At 40.1% G+C, this 14,151-nt stretch overlaps 1 protein-coding gene across 1 annotated transcript; it reads left to right on the forward strand.

Annotated features, from left to right (window-relative positions):
- Positions 1–752: 752 nt before the first annotated feature.
- mcoln1b (mucolipin TRP cation channel 1b) lies at positions 753–13,696 on the forward strand. The gene is made up of 13 exons (XM_004562926.3): positions 753–961; positions 2,636–2,883; positions 3,051–3,212; positions 4,856–5,012; positions 5,428–5,509; positions 5,618–5,714; positions 5,824–5,923; positions 6,020–6,126; positions 9,426–9,575; positions 9,711–9,812; positions 9,926–10,048; positions 10,570–10,776; positions 11,110–13,696. The coding sequence occupies exons 1-13, from the start codon at positions 919–921 to the stop codon at positions 11,242–11,244; spliced, it is 1,713 nt and encodes a 570-aa protein (XP_004562983.2). The 5' UTR covers positions 753–918; the 3' UTR covers positions 11,245–13,696.
- The last annotated feature ends 455 nt before the right edge of the window (positions 13,697–14,151 follow it).

Genomic DNA, 14,151 nt, shown 5'->3' on the forward strand with positions numbered 1-14,151 from the left:
CGACTAATAGTTGTCCTATGGACAGATTCCCCCACCTGAGCTGTAGATCTCTGCAGCTCGTCCAGAGTCACCATGGGCCTCTTGGCTGCATTTCTGATCAGCGCTCTCCTTGTTCGGCCTGTGAGTTTAGGTGGACGGCCTTGTCTTGGTAGGTTTTCAGTTGTGCCATACTCCTTCCATTTCTGAATGATCGCTTGAACAGTGCTCCGTGGGATGATCAAGGCTTGGGAAATCTTTTTGTAGCCTAAGCCTGCTTTGAATTTCTCAATAACGTTATCCCTGACCTGTCTGGTGTGTTCTTTGGGCTTCATGGTGTTGTTGCTCCCAATATGCTCTTAGATAACCTCTGAGGCCTTCTTATTCTTCTTCTTTCGTGTTTAACGGCAGCTTGCATCCAAAAATGTTGCATTACTGCCATCTCCTGGCTTTTAATCTTGCTTCACTCCTGAATCCTCAGATCCTCTTTATGAGACCAGTATTTCTCAAAAAGCGAAAAAACCCTTTCCCTTCACCATGACTTAACTTATTAACTACTTGCGCAAACGTAAGTTCTCTTCAATAAACAATAATTATTTTATCCTAAGTCTTAATTAATAAAACTGTCATAAAACATTTTTTAAAAAAAAGAGTAATAACCGGAACATTAGCTCAACATTTGCCCTGAATTTTTTGGCGTTTGCGTCTTTAGTCTTCCCAGCAGCAATAGCTTACAGGCTAGGCATTAGTCACATGATGGAGTCACGTGGTCATAAGGAAGCGGCGATGTGTTTACCTATGTTTCATCCGCAGACTGCGACAGCAATCGTCTTTTATTTTACGATGTAAACAAATAATATAAACCCGCGTCTGCTCTCTACTCGCTTTTTATGAGTGTGATGTACCCTTCCGCTGCTCCTGTGCGAACGTGAACGCATCACCATGGCATCTTCTAGTTACACCTGCACCCAAGACAGCGCCACAGGTTTGGCAACATTCAGTCCTCTCTTTTATTATCTCTCTTCACCTGTATCACTCTTTATACCACGGATTGGTACGCATTTATTTGCTAGCATCATATTACGTTATTTTATTTTTCATGTATTTGTTTATTTATTTATTTTTAAAGAGGCGGGTCCATCTGTGAAAATTTGCTAAGGTGTGATATCGAACAATGAAAGAAACACGTCCGCTCCGTGTATTTATAGGTGACTCGAGGCTCAAAGGATCATTCCGCCGATTTTGGACATTTAAAGTTTTATTTTTTATTTTTTTATTGTTTTGAAAATAAACGCTTTAAAGGTTTCCGCCTTGACATCTACAACCGGTGGTTCTTAAAATCATCACAGTTAGCGAGCCCAAGATGACGTCATCGAATAGCATGGACAGTTCAGCCATGTTTGTTTTGATGATAATCACATAAAAATCTTTCTACAGTCAAGCAATTTATAAAATTCTATTAAGAGACCCAGCAGGATAATTCGAATTTTTTTTTTTTAATCTTATTTCGACTTTGGGGGAATTGCCATTCAGATACAGTATAAATACTGCCTGTCTGTCAGTCTAGTTGAGAACATGCAGTTGCAATCAGGAGAAGACTGCTGACTTGACAGGCTTCCCTCTATGCCAGCAGGATGAGCCACAGACAGCTATTTTTGCTGTTCACAGAATGCATGTTGATAAAAGTTGAGGAAGGAAAATAAAATGTCCACAAGCAACAGGGGTGACTGCAACCTTGAGAAAAGTCAATTCAAGGACTTGGCAGAGAACAGAGCTGCGAGTGTCACGTTCCTGATGTCAGACCGCTCCTGAACCAGAGATAATGTCAGAAGAGCTTACCTGGGGCACAGAACCCAAGGTGTTTGAAGTCTAGTGTGACATTTCCACAGTCTGTGGTGACTTGGGGTGCCATGTCATCTGCTGGAGTGGAGCACTTCATGCTTCTGACTGCCAAGCTTTATGGAGATGCCAATTTCCTTTTCTAGCAGGGTGCCAGTGGGTCCAAAACTACTACCAAATGGCATTTAGACACGTGCTTAATTAGCAAACCAATTCACCTGATCTGAAGGCCGCACAGAATCTGTGAGGTACTGTTTAGACGGAGATGAGAAACACTTGACCCCAAACACAGACGAGCTGAAGGCAACTATCAAAGCAACCTGAGCTGCAGTGACACGTCAGCAGTGTCAAAAGCTGATCGCCTCCATGCCACAGTAATTCATTATGAAGAACCAAAGAAGGATTCATTGTATAAATAAACATGCTTTTCAGAACCTGGGCTTTTATCTGTTGTAAACTCTTTTTTATTTAATGATTTTATGTAATATAATCATTAAGATACTGGATTTTTGTTTTTCAGGAGCTACAAGTGGTAATCTTGGATCATGCTTGGATCATTTTTGAGCATTTACACATTTAAACATGAAAGTTATCCGCCAGCGTTAGCTTGGTTATACTAAGCTGTGAAATTGCACCACATACAGGCAGGGAGACCAGCTAACACTGCTAAGTAACAGAATTAAAGACACTCTCCAACCACTTTTCCAGGATAAAAGGGGTTAATTCAAATTGTCACTTGTTAGTAACCCAGCAATGTATAATGTCTTGAGTACCTCTTTAATGCTGAGCTTCTTTCCAAAATGAATGATTTTATTAACAGAGAAGGACAAGCTGCTCTCCTCCATATCAGGCTATGGCTCCCAGGATCTTCTTGGAAGTGGCAGCTCCCGCCCTCCTACCCTGGTGGGCTCCAAGCTCCTCCAGCAGGAGGAAGAAGGAGAGGAGGAGGCCCTGAGGAGGAAACTCAAGTATTTCTTCATGAGCCCTTGTGACAAGTATCATGCAAAGGGGCGCAAGCCTTTCAAACTTGGCCTGCAGCTGCTGAAAATCATCATTGTGACTGTGCAGGTGGATACAGCCCTTTGATTTAACATGAATACTCTGTAGGCTCAGAATGCAAATACCCGATCATGTCCTGTGTTTTATTCTAACTGTGCAGCGACTGCTTCTCTGCATTTGCCCGAGTGTTTCAGCTCATTTGTCTTGTGCCTGTGCTCTCTGGCTCTGTCTATTAGTTGGTGATGTTTGGACTGAGTAACCAGATGGTTGTGACGTTTCAAGAGGAAAACACAGCGGCATTCAAGCACCTTTTCCTGAAGGGCTACAAGGACAAGAATCCCCACACTGTCCACACACAGATGGAGATGTACAGCCACATCAACTTTGCCATAGAGCAGGTAGCCTGCTAATAACCATTTTAAGAGACATTTTGAGATCTCTTGATTTATTATTATGACCAGAATTTTGTTTAATATGATTTTTTTAATGATTTTTTTAAGCCATGCATACATTAGATATGCTTGATATTAATAAGTGTTTTTTCATGGTATTATTACTTACAATGGACCCTAATATACTGTTGTAACACTGACTGCAGATTTCCACTCCACACAAAAACCCAACAAAACAAAGGTCAATCAGAGGCTTGAGGGGAAAACAGGACTACTGCAAAGCTAGCTGAGCTATTATCTTTAGCAGTTGTATTGTTTACAATGTTTACTAGCTTAGCTTAGAATTGAGTGTGTGAATAAGCGCAGAAACACAGACTGCAAATGACGTCTGTTTGTCTGCATTTGCAGACAATGAAGAAGTGGATGTAGTAGTTAGATGGAAAAAGTTGCTGCTGTAGGTTATGCACAGTAACAGATGTGGGTGGGGGGAAGTCAGTCCAATAGAGTATCCCAATATTTTTGACATTGATCACTACAGGAACACCAAATATTGAGATTTTATTAAATACATTAAAATAGTCTACGAGCGAGAAGGCTCATCTCATGCGCCACCATCCTGAGATGTTGTTAGCCAAGCAAACTTACATTAAATGGGCTCAACTGAAAAACCATCCAACACTGAACACACTCAGCTTGTTAAAGCTACCTCCTAATTAAGAGCAAGCTAATGGCTCAGTCACATGACCACAAATAGGAAAGCAACCTCCTTGCATCCATAAAAAAAGCAGCGGCTGCCTGGTGATTGTATAGATTTTTTTCACATTCTGCAACTGATTGCACAGGTCGCCCAACAGGAGGCAACCTTTCTGCAAACAGTTTCAGTCTTACTTGGACTGACTGCAGTCACTCTCAGAGAGATCATTGGAAGTTTGCAAATAACTGCTGTCTAATTTATAAAAGCAGAAATGTTGCCAACATGTTGCCATCAGTCTGAATGACTCTTTGTCAATGAAAACAACTCAAGTGGGCTTGACTCAACTGGTTGGCAGCTGGTTGTATTGTGGTTATATTCCTGTAGAACAGGAACATTACTGAGCGCAGTTAAATATACATTCCTGTTAAATGTGAATTTCTGTTTATGTAGACAGCAACAGATGCGATTTCAGAGAATTTATCACAGTTATTTGGTGTATTACCAGAAACACTTTGCATGCAATTGCAGATTGAATCTTATGGCAACATTAATGCAGGTTTTAGTGACAGTGCTTGTAATCTCAAATTAAAGTAAAATAACTTCATTGTATTCTGTAAAAAAAGATATTGACAAAGTTCAACTTGGTGATAAATCGTAACATATCTTATTCCATACCAAGCACATAACACAAAGTTAATAAATGTGATAAAAATGCAATAATATTTTATCGGAATTATATCAAATCTTGGGGTGTCTGGTGATTTCCACCTCTAGTAATTGAGACATATTTCTGGAAAGAGATGCCGCTATCGTGTTGCCATCCTGACTGAACAGCGTTCTTTTTAGTGAGAGCTTCATTGTTACTTTCTGAACGTGAAAAGTTTAACATCGCATAAAGGAGACAGATGTTTTCTCGAGCTTAATTCCACCTCTCGGCTTCTCTTTCCCTCTTCAGTACTTGGCTCTACCTCAGATCTCACTGGGACGGTATGCTTATGTGCCGGGTGTCGGCGTTAACGGAAGCGCGCTCTCCCTCTGTCAGAGGTACTTTAGGAGGGGCACCATTGACCCCGTCAATGACACGTTTGACATCGACCCACATGTTGTCACAGGTAGGATAATCCTTCTTTTGATTTTGTTTTTCTTTATGTTTTAAAGTCTACTTGTTTGTTACACGTCTGTCTGCACATTCTTCAAGTGCCAGTATTTCCCTTAAGGAACCAATAGTGTCAGTGAGTCACTGTGTTATTGCTCCAGTGCCCTGCAACTGTGCCCTACTTTTAAAGACTTGAGTCCTGTAATGAAAAACACAGACCTTTTTTTTTTTCCACTTTAGTAGCAAAAATACTGTGTCCGGTCCTGGGAAAGGGGTTATTTGCGCACATCTGCTGATTTGGCAGATGGCTATGGCTAATGCATGATAAATGTAGTGGTAAAAATAAACCGTGGTGTGGCATTCATGTGATATGGAAAAAATCATGTATGACTTAGTTCCTCTTTTGCTATTTCTGATTTTCCTTTTTCCAGATTGTATTGGACTGGACCCACTGACGTACAGCGCTGCTCCAGGAAACAGTGACTACAAGAATTTCACTCTCCTGTTTTACAAGTTAGAGACTCTGTTATGTTTGTGTGTTTTGGTATTAAAGAGGTATTGCTTTTCTTTGCAATGTGAATTCTGCACATTGAATCCTCAGCATGTCTCTTTCCTCCCCAGGCTGATCAATGTCACCATTGACTTCCAGCTGAAGGCCATCAACATTCAGACCATTATAAATAATGAAATCCCGGACTGCTACACCTTTGCTATCACAGTGAGCTCCTCTATGATCTCAAATTCAGTCAACATCCCACAGAATAGAAAAACTAAAAATGTTGTTTTTTACATGCTAATTGTTACGTGGTTCATGCTTTTGTCGTCAGATTGTGATGGATAACAGGGCGCACAGCGGTAAAGTTACGATCAGTCTTCAGAACCGGGCCTCCATTAAGGAGTGTAAAGACCCTAATGTGACTGGACGTGGTGAGTGACTGGTGGTTAGGGGTGATATTTATTTACCTGCCGCTTCATTTATTTTAATTGCCTTTGATCCCTTTTATTTCTGTCCTCTTTTTTCAGCCGAGAATTATGCGCAGGAGTTCTTTGATGTGCTGGTGGCCATCGTCTGCGTGCTGTCCTTGCTGCTGTGTGGACGCTCCATCCTCAGAGGCATCCTCCTGCAGCATGTAAGAAAACTGGCCAATAATTTCTGTATTTTTTTGTTTTTGTGATGTTAGCCTATGAAATGTATATTTTGAAATGGATATTGCACATAGCACGACTGACATTGCCTTTTTGAAGCCTTGGGTTTGGCATTTTGGCTGTCTCAATGTTTGCCTCTTTTGGGCGTGAGAACATATAATCTTACTTGGACAGGAGAACAGAGTGATAGGTTATCAGTCAACATTAGCTAGCTTGGATACCAAGATGCATCCATAGACTGCATGGGCCCTTTGCACACACACAAATACCTGTTAAATAGTGTTCAATGACCTACAAAAGTGGAGCTCAGATAAGGACAGGCTGTTTGTGTATGTAACCGCACAGTAATGCACGACCACCATGAACACAAAAAAGGAAGTGAAGCCTGGTCAAAAGAACCTTCCTGCCAGACTGTCTAGCTTTTTTAATAATGCATACATTAAGTCTTAATACAATTTACAGTACTGAGTCTTGTCTCTTACAGCAAAAGTCTATTTTTATTTATATTTTGCTTTCAAGGAGACAGACTAGTAGTTTTGAACGATAGTTCTCAAGGATTTCTTTCTTCTTTGGACATTCGCTGATTTTTCACTTCTTTTTAGTTCCGTCCTTGTACCTGACCATTTTAAGAGTATTTTTTTTTCTTTGTTAAGAAATACTGACCTATGAGAAAGTCACCTAACTCAAGGGATGAGCAGGTGTTGTCTCTGCACACCAAAAAACTGTTTGTTCCAATTTCTTTAGCTGAGTCTATGAAAAATATCACAGTTTTGTGATGAACACAAAACCATATTTTTATATCAACAAGGTGATTCCCGGAGATCTATTAGTGGAAAACGTTCCCTATCTTGGCATGCTGTGCAGTCACTTAAAACACTGAGGAAACTGGACAAGTGGAAGACAAAAAGGGAAGTATCAGGCCTAAAAACCTGTCTACAGCAGCTCAACAGTATCTGAAAATCATGTCTTAACCTCCTAAGATCTGAACTCTTTCATGGCATGTATTTTCAGTTTCTCTTTGCTATTTGGGCTGATTGGAACCTGATGAATGTAAAAACAAAGAATTACCGGGGGGGGGTTGTTTTTGTTTTTTACCTGATTTTTGTTTCTGAGAAAAATGAGATTCACATAAGAGGACATTTGCTTTAGATTTTGATAGAACAGTGGCAGTGTCTTTTATCCTGTCTTCCTTCTCTCACCCCAACCGGTCGCAGCAGATGGCCGCCCCTCCCTGAGCCTGGTTCTGCCGGAGGTTTCTTCCTGTTAAAAGGGAGTTTTTTCCTTCCCACTGTTGCCAAAGTGCTTGCTCATAGGGGGTCATATGATTGTTGGGTTTTTCTCTGTATCTATGAAGCGCCTTGAGGCGACTTTTGTTGTGATTTGACGCTATATAAATAAAATTGAATTGAATTGAATAGTGTACTCGTAAGTGGATATCAGGCCGTTGTAGAGCAAAATTTAATACTTTGGTCTAGACAACCCAAAATGTGATATCCGCATATGTGGACGCCAGGTCCTAGGAGGTTACGAAGTATGAAAAAATTCCAGCACAGACCTTCCACAGTACCTGAGAGATGCATCAGGTCTATTATCCAAATTTGAAAATTTTGGTTCAAATGCTCATCAGTATGTACAAAGGAGGTCAGGAGAGAGGTACAACAATGAGTCTCTACAACTGTAAAGCATGGTGGAGGCTCTGCCCTGGTTTGGGCTGCATGTCAGCCAGTGATGTTGGATATCTCGTCAAAAACCGATGAAATTACGAACATAGAAAAGTGACATCATCATCATATTTTGATCCGCCATTGTTAAAGCATCTGATTGGCAACAGCTTCATTGTTCAGTATGACAAAGATCCCAAACACGCTGCTAGTGTAGCATACCTGGTCATACATGGTCATACCATTGGCTTATCTACTCTATTTCCATGTATGTTTGCACATGTTTCAATAAAGTTTTGCACCTATTTTACTCACAAAATATAAACCAAAAAAAAGAGGGGTGACTCAAGACTTTAGCACAGTAATGGAAATGGGTGAGATATTTCCAAATTTAGGAGGAAAATATGCTACAGAGACCAAAAGGAGGCTGTAAAAAGTTTCACTTCTCCTCTGATGTCTTTCAAAATGGGACCCCAAGTGGACTGACTGCTTGAAGTTGCAACTTTTGTTGAGGTACTAATTAAGAGTCTGCATTGCACTCGTACACTTTATGGATAACTTAGCACTTCTCCCTCTCAGGCCCCTCTGGCCTGGTGTTGGCCAGAGGGGCCGATGGCGCGATATGGCAGCCTCGCTTCTGTCAGTCTGCCCCAGGGCAGCTGTGGCTACAACTGTAGCTGCCTCCACCAGTGTGTGAATGTGAGAGTGAATGAATAGTGGTATTGTAAAGCGCTTTGGGTGCCTTGAAAAGCGCTATATAAATCCAATCCATTATTATTATTATTATTATCCAAATACAATCGCATTGGTTACATTAAAGCCTCAAATCGGAGTCTAAAACCAGTGGGTGAAACACATCTTTCACAGTGTCTGTGGAAGTGAACCCCTTTTACAGTCAGCCTTAAGTGTCATTTGGGGAACTGTAGTTTCTTATGGTGTCATATTAACAACCAAATGAGGACACATAAAAAATATTGCCAAGAGCAGATGTCCCTAATATGGCCATCTCAGGTACACAGCACTACCTGTGAGCACATAAGCCCCGCCCACCTGCTGTTAAGATCTTCTGTTTTTCACAGGCAGCCAATCAGAAGAAAGTTGGCTTAAAGGTGGAAGCAAAAAAGTTTCAGTGGATGAACTGAAGTGCTGCAAAGAGACCCAGGATGAGATGAATTGTTCTGAACAGCAAATCGTGCAAAATGAAAACCTCAGAAAAAAAAATATCGAGCCGCAAATGAGCTTTCAAATCTTTATCATTACATTTCTCAAGGGTGCAGTGTATCAAGTTAGTCATCATGCGTGAAATGTGATTACAGAAGTTCCGATTTTTGCTTGCCACCGTGAAAGATGAGGCTGGTCTGCACTGCTCGCTCTGCTGGATTGTCATTTTTCTAAGCGCTTGCCTGGAGGCCGTGGCGCTAATGAGATCACAGCAAAACTTACATCCTGCAATACAAACACTGTTGCCCCCTGATGCCATATATTCAACACATATAATTTCATAATGATAACAGTCACGCAGGCAAAGAGAAGTAGTTAAATGCCTTTCACGGTCTCCCAGTTTTCCGGTTGTGTGTATCACATTTAAAGCCCCATTGATCATCTCCCATCTCCTTACCCAGGAGTACGTGCAGTTTTTCAATCACAAACTGGGCCGCAGCGTGAGCTGGGGAGACAGGATGGAGTTCATCAACGGCTGGTACATTCTGCTCATCGTCAGTGACACGTTCACCATCATCGGCAGCTTCATCAAAATTGGGATAGAGTCCAAGGTAACAAGATGTGAGAGGGTGTGCAGCTTTGTGCACACTGTAAAAGAAGCTTCTTTTTTTATTCACCTACTGAGATGTAAAATTCCCAGTTTTCAGTAAGTTATGATAAGTAATGATGTCTTCCTTGTGATGCAGAATCTGTCATCATATGATGTTTGTGGGATCTTGCTGGGAACATCCACTCTGCTGGTGTGGGTGGGAGTCATCCGCTACCTCAGCTTCTTTCAGAAATACAATGTATGTCAAGCACACACACACAAATATGGAAAATATTATTTAACACAATTTTTTTTAATATAATATTTTAAAATGTATTTACAGTTAGTTAATTTGGTCTCTTTCTCCCACAGATCCTGATTGTGACTCTAAGAGCTGCTTTTCCCAATGTCATCCGCTTCTGCTGCTGTGCGGCCGCCATTTATTTGGGATATTGCTTCTGTGGCTGGATAGTGCTGGGGCCCTACCATGCAAAGGTAATGCACGGACACACAGCTGTGTCTCTAAGGAGGAGTGAGCAGGCGTGAGTCACTCAGAGCAGAATTGCATGTCAGAGCATCCTAATTATGATAAACTGCCTCCCAGCATGTCATTTTTTAGCTATGTATAATTAATGGGAGGAGAAAATTGATAGTTATTAAATATGAATCAGGCAGCATTTTGTTAGGATATTGCTTTTTGCATGCAAGCAAAATAATGTAATCAATTCTGGTGGAAATATATGGAGGGCCAGCTTTCCTGAAATTAAAAACAAAATGAATAAAATGAAATAATTAAATGACTCAATAAAAAAATAAATATGCTAATATGTGCATCAAAAATACCGTACATTACCTAATTCAATGAATGTGAAATTAATTGATATTTGCCTTTCACACAGAAACATTCTCTAGAAGTCAATTTTGTAGTCCGTGCCAAAAAGATAAATAAAAACACTGAAAGACTGCAAAACTTTCTTCTTTAAATGATTGTGCTAACTTGGACTCCATGTATCCAGTTTCGCTCCCTGTCCATGGTGTCAGAGTGCCTGTTTTCTCTGATCAATGGAGACGACATGTTTGTAACATTCGCTGAGATGGAGCACAGCAGCACGCTGGTGTGGACCTTCAGCCAGATCTACCTTTACACCTTCATCTCCCTCTTCATCTACATGGTGCTGTCACTCTTCATCGCACTCATCACCGGAGCTTATGACACCATCATGGTACAGTTGCTGCTTTGTTTCTTTATTATACTGTTGGGTGGTGGTTTGAATGCTTTTTCTAATCATATGAATTGGGTTACAGAAATGCTAAAATCTAAAAACAAAATTTTTTCCCATCAACGTCTCCTCTACTTTGCCAATTTCCCAGTGCCAATCTGCTAAATCAAGATAATGATCATACTTATTGGTTAATACTGGTAAATGTGATCCGACATTAATGCAGGATACTTGTGCAGTTATGTATTGATTTATTTTTACCGATAAATACGGGGACTTTATTTAGTAAGTGACAATAGCAGTTTGAAAATTTGCAGCTTTTTTGTCTTCTTGCAGGCCCAAACACAGGAGCAGGCACACATCACAGATCTACATGCATTCATTGCACAGTGCACGGACACGCCCAGTTCTGGCAAGTTCCGTGCACCCGAAGCCTCATCATGCTCCTTCCTCTGCTGCTGTGAGTGGTGAGGACAGTGACCTAGTAGAAGCACAGAGGGAGTAAGCAGTGTGTACATTGAAGGACATGGGAGTCTTTCTTTCCCTCCATCTTTAAAGCACCATATTTCCACTCCAGTAGCTGACTGCTATTCCACTCCTTTTTCCAGACACCCAGCAAAGAGGGACGATTGTCTTGAAGCAGAACTGAGTGACCTTGGACTACTTTGTCCCCTGCTGACCCTGTTTGAATTTTGCATTTTAATTTGTGCTGGAACGGTAGATTGCACTGAACACTTAAAGGCCCAATTACCTGCTTCAGCTTTTGTACTGTACTGTATGAATAATTTATTGTCTTTCTGACTTGTCAGGTTGGTCAGGCTTTGATGGCTAGAAGCATAATGTCGGTAAACAAAGGCTGGACACCGGGTCTGTCGGGTCAAATTAGGATGCATTTTCGCTTGAATGACCAACCATTTACAGGGTTTTCATGATCATTTTATTGTTCGCATGGCTACTTAGGCAAAAGGATTTTCATACGTCTTGATTATGTAAATATATGTATGTCTTGTGGAATTTAGGCATAAGGGTGAAGTCAGGCAAACTGGAAAAAAAAAAAGATTGATCATTAACTGCAGTACATGTGCTTTGGCTAACAGTCAAGGCCATTCTTTCACTCCAGTTCAGTTTGCTTGCTCCTCATCTCCATTGTTCACGTCCTCCTGTGACTGGAAGGAGATGATAGCCGTGTGAGGAAGGACAAGCCCTACGGCCAACCGGCTAGTCATCAATATGTATGAGCCGTTTTCGCTATAAGGTGGCAGGTGTAGGTCTGTGCTAATGCACTGCAAGGCAGGGTGTGCTTTGCTAGAACATGTGAGGTTAATGTGCTGCCTTACAAACACACAGTAACTACTGAAGATGATAAATAATTTTATGCCTTTTTATGTTAATTGGTAGTAGACCTTTTTCACAGCAGCCTTTTAGCAATGAAATATGTAAATGTAGGCGTTGTCTAATGACATCAGTGATTTTTTTTTTCCCCCTTAATACCTGCATTTATGTTTATATTTAATGTCAGAATGGCTGCACTAAAAAAATCTTTAAATTTGTTGTAGCTGTTAGACTAAGAAAAAAATGAAGGAAAAAAATGAAGGAGACTATTCAGTACCCAAATGAATTTTTGATTCCCCTTCCCTCTCTTGTTCTTTTCAGCCAGTGACTTTTAATGGTTTAAAAATACATTCAAATGTTTCATTTAAATGTAGCTTAACCATGTGATCTCACAGGAATTGCTCTGGTTCTGTTTACTGCTACTCTGCTAAGCTAGGCTAATTTTGTTTTAGCAGCATTTGTTTAGTGGGTAATGTTTTCTCACCCCTCCCCATTACAGTATTGACTTATTTTTGTATAGTTCAGTTACTAAGATGCCTGAATATCAAAACTGAATTTTCATTTTCTTGTAAATGAGAAGAAGTTGGCTAAATTTGCTTTAACTAAGGCAGTTTTGGCTAGTAGCTTTTATAGCTACGTTACAGTCACAAGACTTTGGTTTTAACTGTTCTTGTTCATTTTTACTCTTTCCCCCCTCATTTCTTTCCTAATTACACAGCTGTACAGTATAACAATATTACAGGGAAAATCTCCAAAAGTCAAATGCCAGTCCAAAAATCTTCCTTTCTAATATTTCTTGAAATATATAGCTAATACTTTTTGTCTTTGTATGCTAGTTTGGATTGTAAGCAGCATAGTTGTGTCTCTATTTTAAATAATGGTTCACTTAGACTCTGTCTGTTGAAGCTATGTGGGAAATGGCTCCATTATTTTATTCATGAATGGATAAGGACATCTCTTGAAGTACCTATATAAACTTGAAGTAGTGGTGAAGATGCAGTATGCTGCATAGGGTGATATGAACGGCTTTCAGTGCACAAAAACTGGATCAGAACAACAGTAACAAGGGGTTTTTGAAATGCAACAGATATCTGGCATTTGTATTATTTTTAATGTAAACTTATTTGTTTTCTTTGATATTGTTTACAATTATAAAGAGGGTTTTTTTAAAATGGCATTTCTGCAGACGTATTTATTTCCTCTTAATTAAAAACCGATGCACAACTTAGAATAGTGATATAATGTGCCACATAGGAGTTGTATATCACAGTGGAACAATGCACTATAAATGCAACATGTTTGTTAGTGTTCTCCTGACACTTGTAGAAAAGCTCTTTAAGTCTGTTTTGATTTAATGGGAACAGCTGTGCACTGTGTTTATTTGGCTGCTTTTTTTTCATGCTGTCTTAATTATTTTTTACCTAATTTTGAGAAAGTGCAAGATTGCCAGTCTGAGGAATTTGTACAGGTTTTTACTTTCTTTTTTGTGAAGATGGTGTCTTCTGAACGCAAAATAAAAAAGAATATAAAAAATGTTGTGGCTCGGTCAGCACTGATGACATCTCTTGGACTAATCCTAAATAAATTGGGCAATTTATGTGAATGAAAACAAATAACACAATATTTTCTTTTCAAAATGTCTGAAACTTAGCAGCTGCAAAGTTTAAAAAATAAACACTTGCACTGCAGTCTGATGAACTTGTGCTGTGTTGTGGTAGTCTGGCACCACTAGAGGGAGAGAGCAGGCTCTTGTCTGAAGCCAACTGCCAACCAGTCACAGGAAATCTATGCAATACGAAGCAATAAGGAAGTAACAGGAAGCCAAAACACAGGCACTTTGGTGGACAAGAGCGGGGGGATAAAACATCATCCTTATAAAAGCTAAATTACGCTGAGTAGAGTACTTAAAACTTTGAGTCTGCCATAATCACAAACTACCTTGCAACTCAGCATGAAATAAATAGAGGAAGCGGGCGGCTGTTTCAGCTAAATCAAAACCACACAGTGAAGATGGGAAGTAGATAGCATGTGATAGACTAAGATCAA

The sequence above is a fragment of the Maylandia zebra genome, linkage group LG4 (genome assembly GCF_041146795.1).
Source record: "Maylandia zebra isolate NMK-2024a linkage group LG4, Mzebra_GT3a, whole genome shotgun sequence".
Taxonomy (NCBI): domain Eukaryota; kingdom Metazoa; phylum Chordata; class Actinopteri; order Cichliformes; family Cichlidae; genus Maylandia; species Maylandia zebra.